At 49.0% G+C, this 26,126-nt stretch overlaps 2 protein-coding genes across 2 annotated transcripts; one reads left to right on the forward strand and one right to left on the reverse strand.

Annotated features, from left to right (window-relative positions):
* Window positions 1-11,740: 11,740 nt before the first annotated feature.
* CCS (copper chaperone for superoxide dismutase) lies at window positions 11,741-22,704 on the reverse strand. Its single transcript, XM_045870189.3, has 8 exons — window positions 22,566-22,704; window positions 22,163-22,235; window positions 16,908-17,045; window positions 16,513-16,690; window positions 15,881-15,941; window positions 12,350-12,427; window positions 12,175-12,278; window positions 11,741-12,060 (listed from the first exon to the last, which is right to left on the reverse strand). The coding sequence occupies exons 1-8, from the start codon at window positions 22,602-22,604 to the stop codon at window positions 11,907-11,909; spliced, it is 825 nt and encodes a 274-aa protein (XP_045726145.1). The 5' UTR covers window positions 22,605-22,704; the 3' UTR covers window positions 11,741-11,906.
* Window positions 22,705-22,862: 158 nt separating this feature from the next.
* CCDC87 (coiled-coil domain containing 87) lies at window positions 22,863-25,636 on the forward strand. Its single transcript, XM_045870167.3, has one exon. It carries the CDS (start codon window positions 22,864-22,866, stop codon window positions 25,447-25,449), a length of 2,586 nt encoding a protein of 861 aa, XP_045726123.1. The 5' UTR covers window position 22,863; the 3' UTR covers window positions 25,450-25,636.
* Window positions 25,637-26,126: the final 490 nt, after the last annotated feature.

Here is a 26,126-nt window from a genome sequence, read left to right on the forward strand (position 1 = left end):
CAGCTGCCTAACTGACTGAGCCACCCAGGCATCCCATAACTTCCTTCCTTTTTAAAGCTGAATACCGTTCCATTGTATGTATACACTACATTTTGTTTATCCATTCATCTGGCGATGGACATTTAGGCTGCTTCCACCTTTTGGCTGCTGGGAATAATGCTGCTATGAAAACAGGTGTACAAGTATCTATTTAAGTCCCTGCTTTCACTTCTTTTGAGTATATACTCAGAAGTGAAATTGCTGGATTTTGTTTTTTAATTAAAGTATAATTTACATACAACAACAATCTCTCTTCTTTTATGTTCTTTGAGTTTTGACAATACATACAGAATCACCACCACAGTTGAGATAAAGACAGGTCCATCACCCTGAAGTTTTCTTATGCTGTTCCTTTACAGTCAACCTCCCCTCAAACCCTAGGCCCTGGAAAACAATTGATCTGTTATCTTTCATTCTAGTTTTGTCTTTTCCAAAATGTTATACAAATGGTGTCATAGGGTATTTAGCTTTTTGAGTCTAGCTTCTTTCACTTAGCATAATGCATCTGATATTCATCAATGTCCTTGCCTATTTCAGTAGTTAGTTCCTTTTTATCAACGATTGACATTGTCTGGATGTACCACAGTTTGTTTTTCCATTCCCAAGTTGAAGGACATCTAGATTGCTTCCAATTTCTTTTTTTAAGATTTTATTTATTTATTTGACAGAGAGAGACACAGCGAGAGAGGGAACACAAGCAGGGGGAGCGGCAGAGGGAGAAGCAGGAGAGGCAGGAGAAGCCTGCTTGTGTTCTCTCTCTCTCTCAAATGAATAAATAAAATCTTTAAAAAAATAAAAAGACATTTCTAGTAAAATAGTACATATCATATGAAATATTTATAGCAAAATACGTCTGCTGGTCAGCTATAAATGGAGACTGATACAGAGCTATTGCATTGGCAGCTCGGATCGTACTAACACCGGTACCACTCACAATATCATTCTCCAAAATGGTGAACAACTTAGTAATATTCTAAACCAAACAGAGAACAAGAGAAACCAGCATATATTAAAACTGCACCAAAAATACTATGTTTATAAATACAATAATACATTAAATAAATTGGGTTCTAATTATAAACATGTTTTTCACCCATAAGGACATCTGGTAGGACACTTGAAAGTTGTGCAGGTTATGGAACAGTTCGTTCTTCATTGTGCCAGACTACCTTGCACACTGCAGGTTGGCCAGGGCCCCTAGCCTCCCCCCACTAAATGCCAGGAACCCCCCCCCCCCAACACACACACACACTCAGCATTGTCACAACCAGAAAAATCTCCCTCACAAACTCTCAAAAGCCTCAAAAGAGCTAAGTTTGGGTAAAAATTCATTTCCTTAATAAAGCAATCTGATAGGAAAAGTCCTTATCTCTTTACAGTGACTAGAAGGAAATGTTAGAAATTCTGTCCTCCAGTGGAGGGAAGAGAGCCCAAGTTTACTTATGACATTTGCCTCAGTTAATTATATTAACAACCCAAAAGTTCTTTGGTTTAATAGATCATGGTAACAGGCCAAAGGTTTCAGGTCTTAATCCCTGGCATCTGGAAATGTTACCTTATTTGGAAAAGGGGTCTTTGCAGATTAAGTTAAGGATCTTGAGATGGGCAGATTATCCTGGATTATTTGAGTAGGCCCTAAATACAAGCACATGTATCCTTATAAGAGGGAAGCAGAGGGAGAATTGGCACAGATAAATAGAGGAGAAGGTGTTGGGAAGACAGAACAGAGAGAGAACTAAAGATCTGGGCCTTGAAAATTGGAGTGGTGTGGCCACAAGCCAAGGAATGCCAGCCATCACCATAAATTGGAAGAGGCAAGGAATATACAGTCTCTCTCTCTGGAGAGACTATGGCCCAACTGACACCCTGATTTCAACTCAGTGATAGTAATTTTGAGCTTTTGGCCTCAAGAACTGTGAGAGGACGAAGCTCTGTTGTCTTAAGCCACCCAATTTGTGGTAATTTGCTACAGTAACCACAGGAAGCTGATAGTCATAAATTATATTTTCTTAACAACATGGATGAAGGAATTTTCACAGCATGGACGTACATGACGTTCCATAGATGTTCCTCCCTGATAAAGGGCAAGAGCTTTTCGCTTTTCATCTCCTTCCTTCCTGCTATCCACCTTGACCTTGTCATGTGTTAGCATGTGAGGAAGGGAGGATTGGCCATGCAACCAAAAAGGAGAGGGGTGCTAAGAGAAACCACAGTTCAGGATGATGTAGTGTCCTGACACCATGAGTCACTGGACCCACTCTGAAACTTCTAGTCTGCTTATCTTATGAGATAATTAAAATGTCTTTACTGCTCTGGTCACTACTAGTCAGAATTCTCATTACTTGCAGAATTCATCCTAATACAGGATTCAACAGCCAATATTAAGATTGCAAGTAAGAAATAGCAATACAGTCATGTTACCTAAAAATATGGAAGTAAATCCCAGAAGAAATGGCCAAGGGAGTTAGACGAATGCCATTGCCTCTAGGAACTGGATTTCAGAAGAGATGAGACAAGGGGTGCTGTTTTCATCATAAACCCAGTAGCACTATTTGACTTTTTATGTTGTATGCACATATTATTTAGATAAAAATAAAACTAAGGGGTGCCTGGGTGGCTCAGCCCCTTAAGTGGCTGCCTTCGGCTTAGGTCATGATCTAAGAGTCCTGGGATCGAGCCCCGCATTGGGATCCCTGCTCAACAGGGAGCCTGCTTCTCCCTCTTCCTCTGCTGCTCCCCCTTCTTGTACTTGATTTCTCTCAAATAAATAAAATCTTTAAATAAATAAAACTAAAAGTTAGGGGTGCCTGGGTGACTCAGTTGGTTAAGCATCTGCCTTCAGCTCGGGTGGTGATCCCAGGGTCCTGGGATCAAGCCCTGCATGAGCCCTGCTCAGTGGGGAGCTTGCTTCTCTCTCTCCATCTGCTGCTTCCCCTGCTTGTGCTCTCTTGCTCTGTCAAACAAATAAATAAAATCTTAAAAAAAAAACTAAACTAAACATTAGGGGTGCCTGGATGGCTCAGTTGGTTAAGCATCCTACTCTTGATTTCGGTTCAGGTCAGGTCATGATCTCAGGGTTGTGAGATGGAGCCCTGTGTTGGCTCTGCACTGGGCATGGAGCCTGCTTAAGATTCTCTCTCTCGGGGCGCCTGGGTGGCTCAGTTGTTAAGCATCTGCCTTCGGCTCAGGTCGTGATCCCAGGGTCCTGGGATCGAGCCCCGCGTCGGGCTCCCTGCTCAGCGGGGAGCCTGCTTCTCCCTCTGCCACTCCCCCTGCTTGTGTTCCCTCTCTCACTGTGACTCTCTCTGTCAAATAAATAAATAAAATCTTTAAAAAAAAAAAAAAAAAGATTCTCTCTCCCTCTGCTTCTCCCCCCCTTCCTCTCTCTCTCTCTGTATAAAAAAAATAATAAAAGTAAAATAAAATAAAATAAAATGTAAAGTACCTTTAGTGAAGGGATGCCTGGGTGGCTCAGTCAGTTAAGCATCTGACTTTGACTCAGGTCATGATCTCAGGGTCCTGGGATTAAGCCCCGCGACAGGCTCCCCCTGAGCAGGAAGTCTGCTTGTCCCTCTGCCCCTCCTTGCCAAACCACCCCCCGCTCTTACTCGCTCTTTCTCTCTCAAATGTATAAATAAAATCTTTTAAAAAACAAAGTACCTTTAGTGAATATAAAAGAAAATCTACAGGACACAATGGGCATTTGAAAAAAACTTTGAATTTTTTTTTTTTTGAGAGAGAGAGAGGGTGTGTGCCCATGCATGGGCGAGCAGTGGAGAGGTGAGGCAGAGGGAGAAGAAAGAGAATCTTTTTTTTTTTTTTTTTAAGATTTTATTTATTTATTTGACAGAGAGAGGCACAGCGAGAGAGGGAACACAAGCAGGGGGAGAGGGAGAAGCAGGCTTCCCGCCAAGCAGGGAGCCCAATGTGAGGCTCGATCCCAGGACCCTGAGATCATAACCTGAGCCTAAGGCAAACGCTGAACGACTGAGCCACCCAGGCGCCCCCCCCCCCCTTTTTTTAAGATTTTATTTATTTGACAGAGAGAAAGACAGCCAGAGAGGGAACACAAGCAGGGGGAGTGGGAGAGGGAGAAGCAGGCTCCCCACTGAGCAGGGCTCATGCAGCGCTTGAGGACCCTGGGATCCATGCAGGGCTCATGCAGGACCCTGGGATCACCACCTGAGCTGAAGGCAGACGCTTAACCAGCTGAGTCACCCAGGCGCCTCTAACTTTTAGTTTTATTTATTTATTTAAAGATTTTATTTATTTATTTGGGAGAGAGAGATCAAGCACAAGAAGGGGGAGCAGCAGAGGAAGAGGGAGAAGCAGGCTCCCCATTGAGCAGGGAGCCCGATGCGGGGCTCTATCCCAGGACCCTGGGATCATGACCTGAGCCAAAGGCAGACACCCAATGACTGAGCCACCCAGAGAAGAGAGAGAATCTTAAGCCGTCTCCACACCCAGCGTGGAGCCTGATGGGGGGGTGGGGGGGGTTCAATTTTACAACCCTGAGATCATGACCCGAGCCAAAATCAAGCACCCAGGTGCCTCAAATTTAATTTTTAAAGTACTAAGTTTGTTATCAAATAAATTAACATTGGACATGTACATTTTGCTGACGTAAAAAGCACAGAAACAAAGAGATCAGAGAGATGGGGGAAAGATCTTATTTAATGTTACATTTATACAGATTCTACCTCCTCATGTAAATAAGCAGCAGCAGAAAGCTTCCTGAGATGGTTGCAGGTTCTTCCTTAATTCCTTAATGAATGAACGAATGAACAGTGAGTGAATAACAAAATAATAATAGTTAACAATGAACTAAATTTGCCAGGTGCTATTCTTTGCACGGGCAATCTTATTTGATTATCATAGTAGGCCCATGAGATTGGCCTATTGTAATCCCCATTTCACAGAGAAGACTGAGAGGCATTGCCCAAGGTCACACAGCTAGAAAGCAGTAGACCTGGGATCTGGACCCAAAGCCCGGCTCATCGCTGCATATATGCATGAGTAAGAATGATTTTTTTTTTTAAAGATTTTATTTATTTACTTATTTGAGAGAATGAGATAGAGACCATGAGAGGGGGGAGGGTCAGAGGGAGAAGCAGACTCCCCGCTGAGCAGGGAGCCCGATGTGGGACTCGATCCCGGGACTCCAGGATCATGACCTGAGCCGAAGGCAGTCGCTTAACCAACTGAGCCACCCAGGCGCCCCGAGTAAGAATGATTATTAAACATGGCCATACATAGAACATAAATGCAGCATTGATAACATTAGCAAGGAATTCATTCATTATGTAAAGATGCTTCTTTGTGGTAAATACATTTTCAGAGCCAGAAAAAGATCTGGCCTTGGAATGTCTTTAGGATTATGGCCAAAAAAGAAGAAAGAAGAAGAAAAGCCAGCTTCTAATAGATTACTTGGGTTTAATTTGATCAAATCAAGAAGAAATCTACAAGCGTGGGGGTGTGGGGACGAGGAGGCAGCTTACACAATTTTTATTGCCTAAATCAGGTAATAAAATTAAGAGATTATGAAAACATACCTTACAGGCTTAATCTGAATTTAGGGACCATAGTTTGTAAAGCCAATGCCATCTGTAGGGTTTGGCCTTGGAGTTCCCTGTTACCACAGCAACTTTAAAGAAGACCCAGCAGGTACACTTATTGCGTAGGAAGAATTGGCCTTGACATGTGCAGCCTCAGAGGTGAGTAGCCCCTGTCCTGGGGACTGTAACGCCAACTTCTTTTCAGCTGAAAAAGTGTCCCTTTAGTGGGTAATCTATATCTTAATACTGGGAAGATGTAGAATTAAAACCAAACATGCTGAAGTAAATGAAACACATAGTGGTAATATTTTTAAGCTCACAAGTAGATTTTTGTCATATTTGGGGAAACCTGAATATATTTGGCATTTAAAGTATGTGTGATGTTAAAGAAATGTTGACATATTAGAGAATCTGACAGATCAGTCTTGGTTTTCTAATTTAAAAGACGTAATCAAGAAACTGATTTTATGAGCCAATCACAGAAGAACAAATATTGTATGATTCCACTTACATGAAGTCCCTAGAGTAGTCAAATTCAGAGACAGACAGTAGAATGGTGCTTGCCAGGTGCTGGGGGAGGGGGAATGGCAAGTTTGTGTTTAACAGGGACAGAGTTTCAGATTAGGAAGATGAGAAAGTTCTGGAGATGAATGATGGTATTGGTTGCACAACTATGTGAATGCAGGTAAGCCAAAAAATGTACACTTAAAAATGGTTACAATAGGGGCACCTGGGTGGCTCAATTGCTTAAGTGTCCCACTCTTGATTTCCACTCAGGTCCTGATCTCAGGGTGCTGAGATCAAGCCCTGCTGTGGGCTCCCCACAGCAGGGGGTGGAGCCTACTTAAGATTCTCCTCTCTCTGGGACACCTGAGTGGCTCAGTTGGTTAAGCAGCTGCCTTGGGCTCAGGTCATGATCCCAGGGTCCTGGAATCAAGTCCTCCAGGGAGCCTGCTTCTCCCTTTGCCTGCTGCTCCCCCTGCTTGTGCTTGCTCTCTCTCTCTGGCAAAAAAAATAATTAGTTAATTAATTAATTAAAAAAAAATTCTCCTCTCTCTCCCTCTCCCCTCATCACCACTTGCTCGGGGGCATATGTACTCTCCCCCTTCCTCCTTCTCTCTCTCTCAAGGAAAAATAATAAAAAGGTAGGATGCCTGGGTGGCTCAGTCAGTTAAGCATCGGCCTTTGGCTCAGGTCATGATCCCAGGGTCCTGGGTTCCAGCCCCGCATCAGGCTCCCTGCTCAGTGGGGAGTCTGCTTCTCCCTCTGCTACTGCCCCTGCTTGTCTTTGCTCTTTCTCTCTCTCTCAAACCAATAAAATATTTTTTTAAAAAGGTTAAAATAGTAAATTTTATGTTATTTTTATTTTGCCATAATAAAAAATGATTTTTAAAATTTTATTTATTTTTATTTACTTAATTTTTTAAAGATTTTTTTATTCATTTATTTATTTATAAAGATTTTATTTATTTATTTGACAGAAAGGGAGAGAGAGAGCACAAGCATGGGGAGTGGCAGAGGGAGAGGGAGAAGCAGGCTCCCCACTGAGCAAGGAGCCCAATGCAGGGCTCGATCCCAGGACCCCGGGATCATGACCGGAGCCGAAGGCAGACGTTTAACCAACTGAGCCACGCAGGTACCCCAGATTTTTATTTATTTTAGAGAGAGAGACAGTGTAAGCACACGTGGTAGAGGGGCAAAAGGAGAGGGAGAGAGAGAATCTTAAGCTGACTACACACTGAACACAGAGCCCAATGCAGGGCATGATCTCAAGACCCTGAGATCTCGACCTGAGCCGAAACCAAAAGTCAGACACTTAACCAACTGTGCTACACAGGTGCCCCTATTTTTATTATTTTTTTAAAGATTTATTTGAGAGAGAGAGAGAGAAAGGGAGGGAGCAGAGTGGGGGGCAGAGGGAGAGGGAGAGTCTTAAGCAGACTTCATGCTAAGTGCAGAGCCCAAGGTGGGGCTTGATTTCACAACCCCAAGATCACGACCAGAGCCAAAACTGAGTCGATGCTTAACCAGCCGTGGCCCCCTGCCAATAAAATTATTTTAGATGCTAAAACCAGTAGGCAAAAGTCTGATGAGAAATGAGACATTTACATAGTCTCCAGGCAGCAGCTCCCTGCAAGATATTTACTAACTGCAAAGGGAAAAATTTTAAGGTTACAGTGAAGAAACTCAGAAGACCCCACCCTAACCAAGTGATCCCATTAAATCACAGCAGTAATAAGATATGTCAACACAATGTACTGAGAAAGGCACAACTTCACTTCAGTGGTATTCAAGCCAAAGAGACATAACCTCAACCTAATCACAATATGTAGACAAACCCAACTGAAAGACAACCTACAAAATACCTGACCAGGACTCATCAGAAGTATCAAGCCAAGAAAGTGAAGACAAGGAAAGTCAGAGAAACCGTCACAGATTGGAGACCAGGGAGACAGGACAGCTAAAAGCAACGTGCCATCTGGGATGAGATCCAAAAACAGAAAGCGATCATTAGCCGTATATCTGTAACGTCTGCAGTTTAGTTACTAGACTTGTGTCAATGTTAATTAACTGGGTTTGATAACTGCACTATATTTAAACTAGTATTAGAAGAAGCTGGGTGAAGAGAACAGTGAACTCTCTACTGTCTTTCTTATGTACATGATTTTAAAATATTGAGATATAATTCATATACCATAAAATTCACCCTTTTAATGTACAATTCAGTGGTTTTTAGTATATTCACAGGGTCGGGAAACCATCACCACCATCTAATTCTGGAACATTCTAATCACCCCCAAAAAAGCAACCCTTTACTCATTAGCTTCCTATTCCCTCCTTGCCCTAGACCTTGGTGACCATTAATCTTTCTGACTCTGGATTTACTTATTCAAGACATTTCAAATAGAATCATACAAATACATGGCTCTTGGACTGGCTTCTTTCACTTAGGATGTTTTCAAGATTCATCCACACGGGAATTTTTTTGTTACTCTAATATAATTTCAGAAGAAAAAGTTTCTAAAACCTGATTTTTGGGTTGTGATTTTTAGCTAACACATATAATCTTTTTTAAGTTTGTAAACAGAATAGTTTCACTGTAGTTATAAATTTAAGAAGGACTGGGCCTCTTTAGCCGCAGTTCCACACTTGCTTCACAGTTGGGCCTTCAAGATGTCTGAACTGTGTTCTGTGGTTTAAAACCAAAGTTTAAAAAACTACACGGTTAGGGGGCGCCTGGGTGGCTCAGTCAGTTAAACGGCTGCCTTTGGCTTGGGTCATGATCCCGAGGTCCTAGGATCGAGCCCTGCATTGGGCTCCCTGCTCACCCCAGAGCTTGCTTCTCCCTCTGCTCATGCTCTCTCTCTCTCATAAATAAAAAAAAATATTAGCCTGGTGGTGGGTATTGAGGAGGGCACATTCTGCATGGAGCACTGGGTGTTATGCACAAACAATGAATCATGGAACACTACATCTAAAACTAATGATGTAATGTATGGGGATTAACATAAGAATAAAAAAATAAAGAAAAATAAATAAATAAATAAGTAAAAAAAATAAAATCTTTAAAAATAATAATAAGGGCGCCTGGGTGGCTCAGTTGGTTGAGCGACTGCCTTCGGCTCAGGTCATGATCCTGGAGTCCCGGGATCGAGTCCCACATCGGGCTCCCTGCTCGGCGGGGAGTCTGCTTCTCCCTCTGACCTTCCCCCCTCTCATGTGCTCTCTCTCTCACTCTCTCAAATAAATGAATAAATAAAATCTTAAAAAAATTAAAAAATAATAATAAAATAAAAAAATAAAAACTACACAGCTAAAGGGCACCTGACTCAGTCAGTGGAGCATGCAACTCTTTTTTTTTTTAAAAGATTTTATTTATTTATTAGACAGACAGAGAGAGAGAACACGCAAAGCAGGGGGAGCAGAGGGAGAGGGAGAAGCAGGCTCCCCGTGGAGCAAGGAGGCCAATGCGGGGCTCGATCCCAGGCGCCGCCCTGGAGCATGCAACTCTTGATCTCAGGGTTATAAGGTCGAGTCTCATGTTGGGTGGAGAGATCACTTAAAAATAAATCTTGGGGCGCCTGGGTAGCTCAGTTGGTTAAGCGTCTGCCTTCGGCTCCAGTCATGATCTTGGGGTCTTGGGATCAAGCTCCGCATTGGGCTCCCTGCTCAGTGGGGAACCTGCTTCTCCCTCTCCCCCTGCTTGTGCTTGCTCTCTTTCTCAAATAAATAAATAAAATCTTTAAAAAATAAATAAAATACAGTCTTTAAAAAAAAGAAAACCGGGTGCCTGGGTGGCTCAGTCGGTTGAGTGACTGCCTTCGGCTCAGGTCATGATCCCAGGGTCCTGGGATTGAGTCCCACATCGGGCTCCCTGCTCTGCGGGAGCCTGCTTCTCCCTCTCCCACTCCCCCTGCTTGTGTTCCCTCTCTCGCTGTGTCTCTCTCTGTCAAATAAATAAATAGAATCTTTAAAAAAAAAAGAAAAAGAAAAAAAAGAAAACCTACATGTTTAAGAGTTTAAAAGAGAGAAAAGCTAATGGGGATGTTGATTCTTTAAGAGCAGTAATAGAGTGGTAGGGTTTGATAAGAGGTTTGGCCATAAGAGGGTTAAACCAGCTGTCATTCCCGAACAAAGGTGAGAGGAGGTCAGGGGGTGGCTGTGGGCAGAGTCCAAGAGGAGCTCCTGCAATGATCTGGGGCGGGGAAAGACAGCCTGGGCCCCAGGCTTAAAAGGGGTTTGGTTCCCAGGAATCAAGGGAGCTGGAAAGCAACCAGCATAGGCTGGCAGGAAAGAGCAGGGTCCAAGGGCTAGGGCTGGATGCAGAGCCAGCAGCCCTGAGGGAGAAACAGGCAAGCCTAGGGAATGGGAGCAGAGCCAGGCACATATTAGCAAGGCCGGCTATCTGGAAAATCACCTGCCTAGTTCCAAGCAGACACAGTGAGGGGCAAAGTTTGTATTTTGACAGCCCACTGTGTTATAAAAACAGTTTTGTCATGGATGAGCAAGCTTGACAAAGTCAAGTGGGAGGTGGCGGGGGGGGCAAAACGACAAGTGGGGAGGCCCAGAATCCCTGGCCCCGCACATTAGCTTGGATACTGGCCATCCCTGTGAGACAGGGGCTTGGCTGGGGCAGCCTCCAGGGGCCCCATTTGGCCTCAGAAGCACAGCTACTGTTCCCTTAACTTCCCGCATGCTGGGTCTGCACCAAGCACTTTGCTTATTAGGTTAATTAAGAGTCTTTTACTTATGGGCACCTGAGTGGCTCAGGTCATGATCCTGGAGTCCCGGGATCGAGTCCCGCATCGGGCTCCCTGCTCGGCAGGGAGTCTGCTTCTCCCTCTGACCCTCCTCCCTCTCATGCTCTCTGTCTCTCATTCTCTGTCTCAAATAAATAAATAAAATCTTTAAAAAAAAAAAAAAAAGAGTCTTTTCCTTATGGGCACCTGGGTGGCTCAGTTGGTTAAGCGACTGCTTTTGGCTCAGAGTCCTGGGATCTAGTCCCGCATCGGGCTCCCGGCTCAACGGGGAGCCTGCTTCTCCCTCTGATCCTCTCCCCTCTCATGCTGTTTCTCTCTCTCTCAAATAAATAAGTAAATAAAATCTTAAAAAAAAAAAAAAAGTCTTTTACTTGTGAATTAAAAAAATCAACTCAAGCCAAATTAATTTAAAAAGCAGGAGGAGGGGATGCATGGGGAAAATCCAGGAGCATCTCCTGACCCCCAGGTCAGGAAGCAGCTGGCCTCAGGAAAGGCCCAGAGCGGGCACTCGGGGGCGTCGGACATTATCCAACAACTTGTAGGTTCTCCCTGTGCATCTGCCTCATCCCTCTCCTCAGCAGACAGGCTTTTTCTGATACTCAGTTGACAAGGCAGAGGGCCACCTGCAGCTCCCCAATTCCCACATTACATGTCCAACCACAGGGAGAAACTAAAGCAGGATGTGCTTTGACAGAAACATGACGGCTGTGGTCCTGCACTATGACCCCGACAAGGAGGATGCTGCCAAGGAGGGTGTGTGTAGATTTGAGTCCAGTCTTGTTTGGCTCCAAAGCCAACAGGTGGTCCTCAAAGGGAGGAGAGAGGCACAAGGACTGTGTTCAGCAAGCCCACAAAGGGACACTGGGACACGGACAAAACCCAAAGTTCTATATGAAAATAAAACTTTAATTTGCCAAGGGAACATTGCAGCGACCCTTCACCCCCTGTACCCGAGTTCTCCTGGGGCCGGGCAAGCAGGGCCTCCCTTCTCTCTGGAAGCGGATGGTGCTCAGCTGGGGGAACAGTCATAAACCCAAGGCTGAGGCCGTGCTCAGAGGTGGGCAGGGGGCTTGGCCGGCTCCTTTCGTCCCTCACCAGCGATAGGCCGGCCTCGCTCCTCCCAGATGGTGAGGCCATCGCAGGAGCAGATCTGCTTGGGGTTCTGGAAGAGGCCAGCAGAGCGTGCAATAATGCCACAAGCCAACCTGAGGAAGAACGGGTGGGCAGGAGTGGGCCCTGGGCACTGGTCCGGGCTCCGCCGGGGTTGGCCACGCATTGCTGGCCAAGCGCAGCCTCCTGCTGGGGGTGGCATCACTCACCTCTCTCCTGAGTTCCCCGTGACCTTGGATAAGGGATGGCCACCCCGGCCCAGGTCGTCTTCTCCCTCGTCGATGACCAGGCTTCGGCCGATCACATCCCATACCTTTGAGGGCACATAACAGCCTCAGACAGCCGACCTGTTAGAAGAGGTCCCCACCTTCTTTTCCACCATACCTTCAGCTGCTCATCCTCTATCCTGAAGCTGGCGCGGCCATCGGCATCAGCGTGGACGTTCCCCAAGTCTCCACGGTGCTGCAATGACACCCAGGGGAGAAAAGAGGGGCGCATGGGCACAGCTGCTAGCTTCTGGCTTCCCAGGATCCAATTCCCGTTCCCAAAAGTACCAGTGTCCTCCTCTGGGTACAGTCTGATAGGATAAAGGGATGACCTAGGACACCAGGAAGGCAACTGGATGCTCCCTCCAGGGAACTGAAATCCTGGACAGCGACTCCCTTCCTAGGAAGTCATGCCCACTGGACCACACTGTTGTCTCCTGCCAGGCTACTGCCCTCGCTGCATCTCAGCCTCAGAAGAGGTCGCTGCTGCTTTGAGAGCCCAGTTCTCCAGGCTCTTGTTGACTCTAAGCCCTTGGCAGTCTATAATTCCCCCGGGCATAAGCTGGCCAGGCTTGGCTTCCTGACCACAGAAAGCAGCCAGCATCGTTCCCTGACTCCCAGCCTCCAGGAACAGAGAGAAGAAACACAAGGAGCAGGGGGCCTGATCCCCCCCACCCCTGAAGCTGGCTCTGCCTACCTTCTCCCTTTTAAGGTAATACAAAATGTCCTAACACATCTACCGAGCACCTACGTCAGACATACGCCGCCGGCATGGGGGTGGGGTATGCGTGCCGTTCCCACCCTCAAGGAGCTCAAAGCATGGTGGGGAGACAGACACCGAACAGACCAGTGAGTATGAAACACAGACTGAGTACGGCGGGGAGTAGGTTTTCTGCTGACCAGACCCTACTGGCAGGTCAGAGCCCCGTATCTGTGCCAATAAGCCGTCGCCAACCGGACACTTCAGGCCGGGCCTTGCTGTGATGCACGGTCAAAGTATGTCACTGCGTGGCGGGGCTGACAAGCAGCAAGATGCACCGCCTCTGCTTCATTCCGTTTTCCAGAAAGACATCTGTGCTGACACCTGGACCTCTGTGTTACCCTGCACTGGTAGCCTTTCCGGTAGAAAGATCAAGGAAAGGGAGGTGATACCGAGCCCTGAGGAACATCTTCAGGACTGGGCTGAAGGAGCGAGCTGCCTGGCAGTGTGGCTCAAAGGCATGACCCAGCAGCAGGGTCCTGTCCCTCCCCTGCACTTGGCCAGGAAGAACTGGGCCACAGGGCCTTGAATGTCACACCAAGCAGCTGGGCTGGGCCTATATACCCTCAGGCACTGGGGAGCCAAAAACAGCTGTGGACAGGGGCATGCCATGGTTACTGTGCTTTGGAGCAACCCCTCTAGCACAGTGCATGAAGAGGAAGGACTGCGGGGAGGCGAGAGAAGAGAAGGCACCTTGGAGATCAGTTAGGAGATGTGCAAAGGGACAACCAGGCTCTGGGGTAAATGCCCACGCTGACTTCACTTCCTGCTGGGCAACAGCAGATGCAGAAATCCCAGAGGAACTCATCAGGCATCATGGTGGCCTCGGCAGTCCAGATGTTACTCGAGTCTTCCTCCACCTCTGCCAAGGACTTGGGGACGGTAGGGCAGCTGGTTCCAGCCCCTTCTGCTTCCCTGCCCTGAGAGGGGCCCGGGCCCCAGCAGGCCAAGGCACAGGTGGCAAGGCAGTCTCTCACCCCTCTCATCTCGACTCCACAAGAGACGCAGTGCTCCCAGTTCCCAAATGCCCCTTGCTGGTTCGAGGGCGCTGCCTATGGAGTTTTCCCCGCTGTGCCTGACGTTCGCACTCTCTGTTCTTCACCTGCCTAATTTCTGTGTAGCACCTTTCAAGGCTCGATGAGGACGACAGCCTCTACGATGCACCTTCCCTTGTATTTACATCCTCGTGTGCCTCCACTGAGTGTGGGCTGGACCTAGGGTCACTTGCTAGATTCGGTTACAAAAAGAGAACGGCTTGGCTCAATCTTGGATGCCCTCTCTCACGCACTTGCTCTGAGGGAAGCCCAGCTGCTGTGTCGTGAGCCGCCCTAGGAAAAGGCCCACGTGGCAAAGGACTGATGTCTCTGGCCAAAAGCCAGGGAGGACCTGAGGCCTGCCAACAGCAACCCGAGCCTTCAGATGACGGCAGCCCCAGCCAACGCCTTGATTACAAGTCACCCTAAGCCAGAGGCCCCAAGCAAAGCTGCACCCAGGGTCCTGCTCCAGAGAAACTGAGATGATGAATGTTTGTTTGTTTTAAACCCCCAAGTTTGGAGTAATTTGACGTATAGCAATAAACCGTGGCTACACTGAGCACAACCACGGCACCACAAAGTGGACCCAACAAAAACTTGTTTGGCTTCTCCAACTTGCCAGGGCAGAAGGGGAAAGGAGTCAAACTTCTAACCCTTTGAAATGTCACAGAACCGTCCAAAAAATCAGGTATGTGAAGAGAGACACATGCACCATAGGGGCACCTGGGTAGCTCGGTCCATTAAGCATCGGACTCTTGCTTTCAGCTCGGGTCATGATCTCAGGGTCATGAGATCGAGCCCCACAACGGGCTGGGCGCTCACCGGGGTGTCTGCTTGAGTTTCTCTCCCTCCCTCTGCCCCTCCCCAACATGTGTGCTCGCTCTTTCTCTCTCTCAAATAAATAAATCGTAAAAAAAAAAAAGAAGAAGAAGAAGAAGAGGAAGAAGAAAAAGCAGGCCTTCCATAGTCCCCAGACCTTGCAGGCCAGAATCCAGCAGGACTCTACTAACATTTATTTGACCACCACTGACTGTTTTTACAATGAGCCTACTCCTATGGCTACAAGAACTGGTTTTCCCGTCTCTCTCGTTAAAAAAGAAGTCTACCTTAATTACATGAAATGATGTCTTGATTTACTTCAAAATAATGATGGAGAAAGGCTGGAGGTGTAGATGAAACAGGACCGACCAAGAGTTGGTCACTGTTGAAAGTGGGTGATGGGGACACAGGACACAGGAGCTTGGGACAAGTTTCTGTACTTTGGAATGTTTGGAACATTCTATGCTGAACTAAGACATTAAAAATAACCAAATTTACCTCAGGAAAAAACTGAGTTAACTTACAGCAGAATGCGACGTTAACTAACAGAACAAGCCGTACACAGATAAGCAAAAACCAAGGCAGCATGCAACTCACTGCCGATGGGAAACTGGTGAAAAGTGAAACTCCAGGCCGGGAGTTGCACCATCAGGAATGGCCTTTTTAGTTCAGGTAAGATCTTCAACTTCCACACCTTCAGCTTCTCCAGGAAGCTTCCTCCCACTGCCCATGTCCTGGGGCTCAGACTGGATCGGTGCTTTACTCTGGGCTCCCAAGGCCTCCTACAGGCTCCTGCAAGGAAGGATCACCTCTCTGCCCTGCAACCACGGGGTTCTCAGGGGTCTCCCTCACAGGACTGTGAGCTCCTGGGGGGTAGGCCTTGACCACAGAAAGGGTTGATATTTCTAAATGGAACAAAATAAAGCAAGGGGACCCCACCAAAAAGGAATCACATGCTAAGGCCCTGGGAGCGGCCTGCCTTGCCTGAGGCTTCAGGCCCTCTCATAGCCTAAGTCTCACCCAGATGGACACTTACCCGGTCAGAGTCCTGAGGGCCCCCGTGAGATGCTCCATCAGGGTTAAAGTGGTCCCCACAGCTGAGAAGAAAAGGGAGCAGGTGGGCAGCAAGACAGTGGCTCCCAGGCCAGCTGACCCACCCTCTCACTTTAACTCCATTTATTTCACTTGCTCACTCACTCACTCACTCACTCAACAAACAGACTCACTCTGTGCCAGGCTTTGGGGTGAGGGCACCAAGAATCAGATGTGGGTCCTGCCCTCAGTAAGCTTTCAGGGGAGACACAGATGAGGAAGCAACTAAGTGCATCACAGCACGACAAACACCATGGCATGGGGACCTGCCCTTCTGTGTCTAGGAGTCACTTCCACTTCAGAGGCAATAAGGTGGTTACGAATAGGAATGCTAAGGTCAGATTTGGGTTCAAATCCCACCCCACCATTCACGTGCCCTGGGGCCTTTGACAAGTCCTTTAACCCTCTGAGCCTCCGTTTCCTCGTCTGTAGACTGGGCCTGGGTGTATATGCCTCACGGTACTTGTGAGGACCAGGTGTGAAAGTGTGTGCAGGTGGCTGAATACAGCCCCAGCACATTGTGGATGCACGAGTGGGGGGATGAAGATGCCATGGGGGAGGTTACAGATAACTCACCTGTTGCAGTTCCCTGTGAGGTCCCCAAACTGATGGACATGGAGTCCATGCAGCCCAGGCTCCAGGCCATCAATGGTCCCTTCGATGAGGCAGCGTTCAGGGCTCAGCTGTAGGAAGCGCACCACCCCTTGCACAGGACCAGGGCCCTCCAGAATGGCAACTGCTGCCCCCAGATTCTCTGTAAGGTATCAGATCCCCAGGCTGGCTTACCACCTCAGCTAGCCCCACACCTCCATCAGCTCAGGAAGGGCAGGGAGAGAGCTCCACGTAACTTTCATGCCTTCCCCAAAGCCACTCGAACCCCAAACCCCCAAATCCTATGGTTTATATGTGTACCAACTCCAGGCCACCTCCCTCCCAGAGAGGCCAAGGCCAGGGCCATAGTGGCTACTCACGCAATAGGCCACTGCCCATGCCCTTGAGCACTGCCTGCCGCCCTGTGCCTTCCAGAAGGGCCTGCACCTCTTGGCTGGGCAGGGTGGTCTGCACCAGGACCATCTGGTTCTCCAACTGCACTTCCACACTCTGGACACCTGGAAGGAGAGAGAGGGGAGAAGGCAGCAGAGGGCTGACACCCCGGCGCTGGGAGCAAGGAAGAAACAGAAGGTCATTCCCCATCCTCATCTTCACCAACCTTCCCCTGGCTGGAGGTAAGCTCGGAAGCTGCCTTCCGGCTGTGTGAAGCCCTCATCCTCTCTGAGTCTGTATTTTTATAAATAAAGTGGGGATAAGGCCTCCTTACCCCCAGGAGTGTTGTTTGTCCTTATTACGTGCCAGGCGTTCTTTATAACTTAAGAAACAGATTATTATTTTTTTTTTTAAAGATTTTATTTATTTATTTGAGAGAGAGAATGAGATAGAGAGAGCACATGAGAGGGGGGAGGGTCAGAGGCAGAAGCGGGCTCCCTGCGGGACTCGATCCAGGGACTCCAGGATCATGACCTGAGCCGAAGGCAGTCGCCCAACCAACTGAGCCACCCAGGCGCCCCAGAGATAATTATTTTGAGATGTTCTTATAAAAGCGGGCCATCAATAAATAGTCCATTACTCATGATAGCCACAAGGTGAAAATAACCCAAATGCCCATCAATGGATGAATGGATAAAGAAAATGTGTATCCATTATTTCTCAGCCATAAAAAGATGAAAGGGAATGAATCGCTCATAATGCTACCACAGGGAAACACCTTGAAAATATGATGTTAAGTGAGCGCCAGTCACAAAAGCCCAAATGGTAGGTGATGCCATTATGGATGAAACGTCCCAAACAGGGAAAACCTACAGAGATAGAGAGTAGATTAGGGGGTGGGGCAATAGGAGGCTGATGGCTAAAGGGCACGATTCCTTCATGAGGGGCTGAAATATGCAAGTGATAATGGTGATGGCCATACAACTCTGAACATATTAAAAACCATTGAACTGTACACTTAAAATGGGAATATTTTATGATATTTGAATTATATGTCAATAAAGCTGTTATACACATCAAAAAAGAGAGGTGAGCTATCAATCACCATCATCGTGAGAGCTCACATCAACCACAAGTGCACTGGGGGCTTTTTTGTAATTTACCCATATTAGCTCGTTAGACACTCAAGTAACCCTGTGAGGTGGGTCCTATTATCCCTATATTATAGATGAGAAAACTGAGGCACAGATTTAAGAATCTTGCTCAAAGGCAGCGTAGTAAATTGTGGAACTGGGAATTCGTCTCAGGCAGCCTAGCTCTGGCGCCGACCCGGACACCGCTCACCCTGAGCAGCAGCCCCCACCCTCCAGGCTGGGTTGGGACCCCCTCCTCTGTCCTCCTGTAGCAGCTCCCTCTTCCCCTGAGTAACTCACGCTGCACTGATTATAATCCTCTGTGAGTGCGGGAGCTCTGTGTGGTCCATAAGGGTCAGGTTCAAAAGTTAGTGTGTCTCAATTGCCTGCCAAATCCCCGACATCACCCTGTGTGCAGACTATGGGATGATTCTGACACACGCTCAGCTTTGGGGGCCACCGACCCAACTCAGAGAAGGAAGAGAAGGGGCTTCTCTTTCATTCAGATATTCAGGGCTCCCAAGCCTTTTAAGAGAACTCTCCAACCCTTAGCCAGTGCACAGGCGATGGATTGAGAACAATAATGCTGCTCTCACCTGCAGGGCTTACACCATTCTCTCTTTGATCTTAGTGTTTGTTGCTCTGCAGGGTAAAGCCCAGGGGAGCCCTGGGCAGTCCAGAAGACAAAGGTTAAATAAGCCGATTAACGCTGTTGAGATGGTGCTCTGTGAACCGAAGGCTACAATGATTGTTGGTGTCCCCTTCCTCTTTGGTTTCCCTCTTCCGTATTCTCTCAACAAATGTGTGCTGGGCGTGGAGGAGGCCAGGGTCAGGAAAAGCACTGGTCCTTGTCCTCAGGGAGCTCACAGCCTGCTGGAGAAGCCAGGCTATGCCTGGATTAACCATCAGGCAGAGACAGAAGTCACAACCCCCAGGGTACGGGCAAGGTACTCTAGCTGTTCAGATTCTGTCCAGCTCAAAAGGGGGCAAAACTGGGCGATCAGGGAGAGGTAGCACCCGAGAGAGGAGTATCTGGCGTGTGGCTACAAAAGCTCTCACAGGCTGGTTTCTCCAGATCCCCTGTGGTGGTGGCAGGGACACTGTCGGGGGAAGGGCGGAATTTGTAAGACATCAGAGGAACACACGCAGCCCCCCACACACAAGTACAGGGTATTCTGTGAGAAGAAACCACCCAGGTTACCAAACTGGCCTTCACTTCACACAAAATTTTATCCTGCGCCAGCAGGCAGCCTGTGGAGCGTCGGGAGCTCTGGGTCCACCTAGAGATGCCTCTGGACGTCCATGGCTGCAAAGGAGGTACAGGGAGGATGACGGGGGAACTCTTGTGGTCTGAGCCTCCAGGGGATGCCAAGAGCTGTGCTCTGCCTTACACACATCAGGATGATGATTCTGTCCTCATCTGACAGGTGAGGAAACGAGGCTAGAGGGTGACACAACTGGCTTGAGGTCATAAAGCTTAGAAGGCAGACTGTCCAGGGGCGCCTGGGTGGCTCAGTCGTTAAGCGTCTGCTTTCGGCTCAGGTCATGATCCCAGGGTCCTGGGATCGAGCCCCGTGTTGTGCTCCCTGCTCGGCAGGAAGCCTGCTTCTCCCTCTCCCACTCCCCCTGCTTGTGTTCTCTCTCTCTAGCTGTGTCTGTCTCTGTCAAATAAATAAATAAAAAATCTTAAAAAAAAAAAGGCAGGCTGTCCAACCCCCAAGCTGATGCTCAGTACCCTCGCCCCAGAGAAGGTACGGTTGAGCCCTCAAGGCTGATTTTCGGAGGCTCCCAGGGCCCAGTGAAGCACACAGTGCGAGAAACTTTGTTTGCTCGCCTCATTTAACAAGCAGACACTAAGCATCTATCACAGGCAGTGTTCCAGGCTGTGGAAGCAGAGCAGGGAACAAGTCAGGCGACATCTGTGCCCCATGAAATAGCATGCGTTCCAACGCAGGGATACAAATGTCAAATAAACACGCAAGAGAGATGCAGATAGTGAAAGATGTGATCAGGAAATGGGTGTTAGGGAACAAATGGGGGGTGAACCACTGAGGCTGGTCAAGGAAGGTCTCTCTCAGACTCTAAGCAAAGGCCTGAATGTAGTCAGGTAAGGGCCTTCCAACAGAGGGAATAGCATGGACAGGAGCGACACTGACATGTTCTAAGAAGAGAAGGCCAGTGTGGCTAAAGCTGGGAGTAAAGAGAATAGCAGGACAGGGAGCTGCAAGTGGAGACCAGTCAAGCAAGGCCCAACGGGAAAGAATCTGGATTTTAATTTTAATGCAGTGGGAGGCCATTGGGAGAAGGCACAGTGTACAGCAGTTGAGAGTGTGGACTCTGGAGTTGAAATCCTGAGTCTGACACATACTAGCTGTGTGGCCTTGGACAAGTTACTCAACCTTTCTGTTGAGTTTTCTAGTCAGTTGCTTCATCTGCAAAAGGAGATAATACTACTACCTACCTCAGAGGATTATTAAAGGCCTAAATGAGCAGGGCAGTGATATTATCTAAGGTATAATTTTAAAAATCACTTTAGCTTCTGTATGGAAAAGCTATTGGAGCGGGCAACAGAGGCAACAGGAAGCCCAAAGATGAGGTTCTTGTGTGGGTCAGGGAGAAGTAAGGTGGCTTGGATTCGTGTGAAGGCCAAAGTATGGGAAAAGAGAGGCTGAATTCTGAATATATTTTATATACAGAGCAGACAAGACTTTCTGATGGACTGACTTCCACGCAGGTGGGTTACTGTCCTGGAGTCTGATTCTCTGTTCAAGTGGGAGAGCCCAGTGGGGCAGCTCCCCATAATTATGCACTTCCTGAACTCTTGAACTGCACCTGAACCAAGAAGGCTGGCTCCCCAGCTGAGCAAGATTCAGTGCGGCTGGTGCAGTGTGTGCCCAGGCCAGCCCTTGCTTAGCTCAAAGCCCAGTAAGAAAGAAAACGTAAGGCCACAGGGAACTCTAGGGTGTGTGATAAGGGTTCAAGGAAGTGGGCCTTGGGCTGGGAGCTAGCTCCTCACACTTATTCCTAGAGGAGCAGAACCCTCTTCCCCAAGCCCCAGGCCTCCTGGAAAGGGCAAATTTCTCTCTCTCTCTCTGTCGCTCTGCTTCAGTATCTGTCCCCAAATGCTTCTGCCCAATCAGATTGCCACCTGTAAGCCCTTCCTCTCATAATTTCTAAGATTTCGTGGGCTCTCACTGCATGCCAAAGATTTTTCTAAAGTGCTTTACACGTATTAACCAACTTACTCTTCGTGACAATCCTCCGGAGTAGCTTCTATTATCATGCCCATTAAAACACTGAAGAAACAGGCAAAAGTAGTAACCATGCATGAAGTCTAAGTGCCGCTAAGTGGCAAAGAAGGGATTTGAAGGCAAACAGTCTGACTCTAGGGCACATACCCTTATCCACTACTGCTGCCGTGTACCGGCCAAGTGCCACCACTGGCCCAGCTTAGAACCCATCTTCTCTCTTCCCAGAACTGCTCTTCCATGAGCAATGCTTGCATGCTCATCCTTACCTGAGGGCAGGGACTGTATCTGAAACATGTGTGAACACTTCTCCCTAAAAAGCCCCCAGGGTCTGGTCCATACATGCTGAATGACTGGACGAACATTTAACAGAATCAAAGGCAGGCAGTTCCCAGTGCCGTGCTAGTGGCTCTGCCTTCTCAGATATTTCTGATTGTGCAAGGTCACCTCCAGACCAGTTAGCTGGCTTATAAGAATTGGGAGCTGCCTAGGATGGAACAGGGCCAGGGCTGCTGTTTGTTTTGTCAAGATTAGGCAGTTTCGCAAGCAAGAGCTGCCTGCTATCCAGGGAACACCCTCTGTAGGTGGGGCTATCTATACTCAGCCTAGCTCCTCATTCCCTGGGCACCTGAGATTAAGACACCAGTGTGTCAGAACCTGTAGAGGGCTCTGGCAGGGCAGGCTTGAGATCGTACTCTAGGCTCTGCCTCTGGGTCTCTATGTGACTCTGAGGACATTCCTTCCCATCTCTGGGTTTCAATTTCTACATGTGTAAATGGGAGTAGTGTTGTTGGTCTAAGAGATTTGCCGGCTCCTTCTAGAGGCCTCCAGACTGTCCGCACAAGTTTTTCTGGCTCTTACCTGCCACCCCTTGCAGGGACGTGCGCACCGCGTCCACGCAGCTCTGACAGGTCATCTGCACTGTGAACTCCAGCTGCAAGGGCGGTAGGGACTGGCTGATGAGAGTCGGGGACCCCTCTTGCGTGACTCTGTTTCGCTACCTCCCCTACGACCACCCCTAAGGCCTGGGGAAACGCTCTCACGTGACCCCTTCTCAAGCGCCCTCATTATCAGTCGTGATCGGTCCAAGACCAAACCCCCAACGTTAACGCCAAGCTCCCTGCTAGTCTCGCACCCGTTTCCCGCGGAGGCCCCAGGCCCCGCCCCAGGTGCCTACTCCTTCCCCTTCTTCTGCGTTAACAATCACCCCAGGGGCCGAGGCTCTCTGCCCAGAGAGGCTCCCACACGAGGCCTCGACCCTCACCGTGCAGGCGGTCCCGCGGTCCCCGGAGTCCGAAGCCATCCCGGACCCAGCCACCACCCGTTGGACCTGAACTGCTCCGGCGCAGAGGTGCAAACCCCTAACCGCGTCGCGGGGAGGCGGAGCTTCGGAAGCCGCACTTTGCCCCGCCTCCTGGTGCGCGCGCGCGTCAGGCCCGCCCTCCGACGTCACGCGGTGGACGGTACTGGCTGCGCAGGCGCGCTCGGGCCCTTCGGCCGCTGGTTGCCTTAGTAAGCGCTTGGCCTCTTTTGCCCAGACCTCCCGCGCCTCCAGGGCAAAAATGGAGCCCTATAAAGGGGAGCCCGAGCTTCAGCGGTTTTATCACCGGTTGCTGGGCCCGCTGTCGCTCTTCCCCCGCAAGGCGACGCGCCCAGAATCTCAGAAGCGCCTCCCGCCGGAGGTGCCGATGCTGTTGCCCTTGCCGGTCTCCCGGCTGACGGTGGCGTCGCTGTGCAGCCAAGTGACCAAGCGGCTGGCCCGCAGTGGGCTGTCGGTGCGCGTGCCTACCGAAAGCCGACTCCGTTTCACTGAGGTCATCCTGGACGAGCTAAAGTGCAGCTGGCAGGAGCCTCCCACTGAACCTAGTCTGAGCCACTTGAACAACCAGAGACTGCGGAAGCGGCTCCTGGCCTACGTCCTGCTCAGCAGCGAGCAGCTATTCTTACGCTACCTGCACCTGCTGAAGACCATGTCGACCCGCAGAGGTGTCTTCACTGAATCAGCCACACTCACCCGTTTGACCGCCAGCCTCGCCAGGGACTGCACAATCTTTCTCACCAGCCCTGAGGTCTACCGTTGCCTGCTCGCCGACTTCCTCACCCTGCTGAAAGTAGAACAAGCCCACGGTGGCATGCATAAGCTGCGCCCGGTAGGCCCTACTGGGGCTTTCAAGCTTTACCCTATCCCATGGCTTCATAGCACCAGCTTTGCCCAAGTACCAAGCAGCAACCTCAACCTAAACTACCTCATCCAACTCAGCCGCCCGCGGGAGTTTCTCAGTGAGCCTGAACTGGATCCAGTGAAGGAACTGAAGTCCATCCCCCAGCTGCAGAGGAAAAAGCCTCTCCAATGGCTGTCCTCTATGCAGAAGAAGAGAGAGAGTAACTTCAGTTCTGCACAGATTGTGTCACTGCCCCAGTACTCTGTGACTCCCACCAGCAGGGCTCCCTCCACCTCGCCCCACTTGCCCCTCTACTCGCAGCTCCGGAGGGGCCATTCCATGCCCTCTCTGCGTGAGGGCTGGAAGCTAGCAGATGAGTTGGGCCTTCCTCCACTCCCCCCTTGCCCCTTAACCCCACTGGTCCTGGTTCCAGAAAGCAAAACAGAGCTGGCAGGGGACACAGTGGCTGAGGACCTGAAGCAGATGATAAAGAACATGAAATTGGAGAGGACTCACTACTCACCACTGGACTCAGGCCTGCCCCCACTCCTGGGGGCCCTGACCCGCCGCCCAGCTGCAGCACATCGCATGCAGGAACTGCAGAGAATGTTGAAGAGCCTCGAAGAGGAAGAAGCCACTGGGCAGTGGGGCCTCCGGTGCCCCAAATCCTTTCCACTTCAACCACAGCCAGTGACTGTTACTTTGAAGCTAAGAAATCAGGCTGTGGTCCAGGCAGCTGCTGTGCAGATCTCTGAGAGAAACTTTCTGGACTCCTTCCACGTTGACGGGGCCGGAGTCCTATACAACCACCTGGCTGGTGAACTAGAACCCAAACTTATCGAGGAAATGGATATTGATTGCTTTGTTGGCAATAACATCAGAGAGGTCTACAAGGAGTTGATGAGCCGTGTCTCTCTTGACCACTTCTCTTTTGACCAGGGACCCCTGGTTGAGCCTGCAGCCAATAAAGACTGGTCAGCCTTCCTGTCCTCAGCCTTTCTACGTCAAGAAAAACAGTATCGCATCATCAATCCCAAGTTAGCTGGGCTTTATTCCCAGGGAGCAAACATTTTACAGTCCTATGATAAGGCAGCCTCCCTCACATCACTCCAGGCAAGCAAAGGCTGGGAGAAGTGGTCCAACAAAATCTCATGGATGAACTGGTGGAAAACCACCTTGTCTGTGGATGACTACTTCAAGTACCTCACCAGCCAGGAGACAGATTTCCTCCATGTCATCTTCCAAATGTATGAAGAGGAGGTTCCTGTGGAGACCATAGCCCCTGTCAGAGAGTCCCTAAAGATTCAGTACCCACCTCCCTTACTGGAAGATGAAGAGCCAGACTTTGTTCCAGGAGAGTGGGATTGGAACACAGTGCTAGGGCACAGCCTGGGAAATAAGAGGATCAGCCTCCTGGGAGAACCCTACAAAATCCTGAGCCTACAGAAGCGTCTGGAGCGCCTGTGGTCCGTGCTTGAGGTCCCCAACAAAGACCGGCTGGACTTGGCCATCAAGTACAGCTCCAACGCCCGTTTGAGGCAGCTGCCTTCATTGGTGAGTGCCTGGGAGCAAGCCCTGAAGCCCATTCAGCTGCGGGAGATGTTGCTGGGGAGACTAGAATCATTTGAGCAACAAGCCTCTGACCCCAACCGCTTCTTCCAGAAGACTGACATGGGCCTGAGTCGCTTCCTGGAGGAGAATCAGTTCCGTAACCGTCTACACAGGAAGATCAATCTAGTGCAGGCTCCTTTGGCTTCCCTCCTGGAGGAGATTGAATTAATCTTTGGGGAACCAGTGACCTTCAAGGGGCGGCGATACCTGGACAAGATGAAGCATGACAAGGTGGAGATGCTTTACTGGCTACAGCAGTGGCAACGGGTCCGCCACCTGACCCAGGGTCAGAAGGCCTCCCACCAGCCAAGGCTGTTCAAGAAGCTCAGCAGCCAGCCTTTAATAACTCCCGGGAATACTCCCATTACTCTGTGACAAGGCCAAGTGCCCTCCCATCCCTCCCTAACCCCTAAACACCCGGCAGATCCTCCAGACCTCTTGACCGCTTCAGAAGACAAATTATCTGGGAGTGCAGGATTTGGGAACATTATGCTTCCAACTACCCAGGGACTGAGATTAGTACTTTATTTTGACTATAAAGTGCTCATAAAAGGATCCCCAAGCCCAGAAACCCAGTATTCCCATTTATTTCAAGCCATGCACATTGCAGCCGAAATCTCATACATCCAAAAAACTGAGACCATCTGTTGGAGTTCATCGTAATGGGAAATGTCAGACAGAGGCAAACCTTCACCTTTGGAACCCCTCAGCTTAGCATTTATCACACTACATTTAAGTTCGCTGATTAGAATCCCAAATCAAGAGGTTCTATGACATGATGCTTAAGAGCTAGGGCTCTGGAGTTAGGAGGTACGGATTTAAATCCTGCTTTGTAACCTCAGGCAAATTCCCTAACTGCTTGGCCCCTGGACCATCATAAGATGAAGGCGTTGGGTCCAGGTTGTCACTACCACTTCTAAGATCCTGTTGGTAGAGCTAAAAATTTGTATTACATTTTTACCAGTTAACACAAGCACATGGTACAGAGAACACAAGGGTATATACTGAAAAGGAAGTCTCCTTCCTGTCTCAACCTCCCATACCTCAGTTCC

Source organism: Mirounga angustirostris, unplaced genomic scaffold (genome assembly GCF_029215605.1).
Source record: "Mirounga angustirostris isolate CCGP_5_RB_7025 unplaced genomic scaffold, mMirAng1.0.hap1 SCAF_13, whole genome shotgun sequence".
NCBI classification, from domain to species: Eukaryota; Metazoa; Chordata; class Mammalia; order Carnivora; family Phocidae; genus Mirounga; species Mirounga angustirostris.

Bases quoted from the DNA above. Each gene is read 5' to 3' on its own strand.
- CCS (XM_045870189.3), bottom strand. From the start codon at position 22,604: ATGGCTTCGGACTCCGGGGACCGCGGGACCGCCTGCACG. The intron at 17,046-22,162 runs GTAAGAGCCAGA...CTCTCCTTCCAG, and splicing joins GTCCCTGCAAGGGGTGGCAG to GTGTCCAGAGTGTGGAAGTG. The intron at 12,061-12,174 runs GTGAGTGATGCC...GTTCTTCCTCAG, and splicing joins ACGGGGAACTCAGGAGAGAG to GTTGGCTTGTGGCATTATTG.
- CCDC87 (XM_045870167.3), top strand. From the start codon at position 22,864: ATGGAGCCCTATAAAGGGGAGCCCGAGCTTCAGCGGTTTTATCACCGG.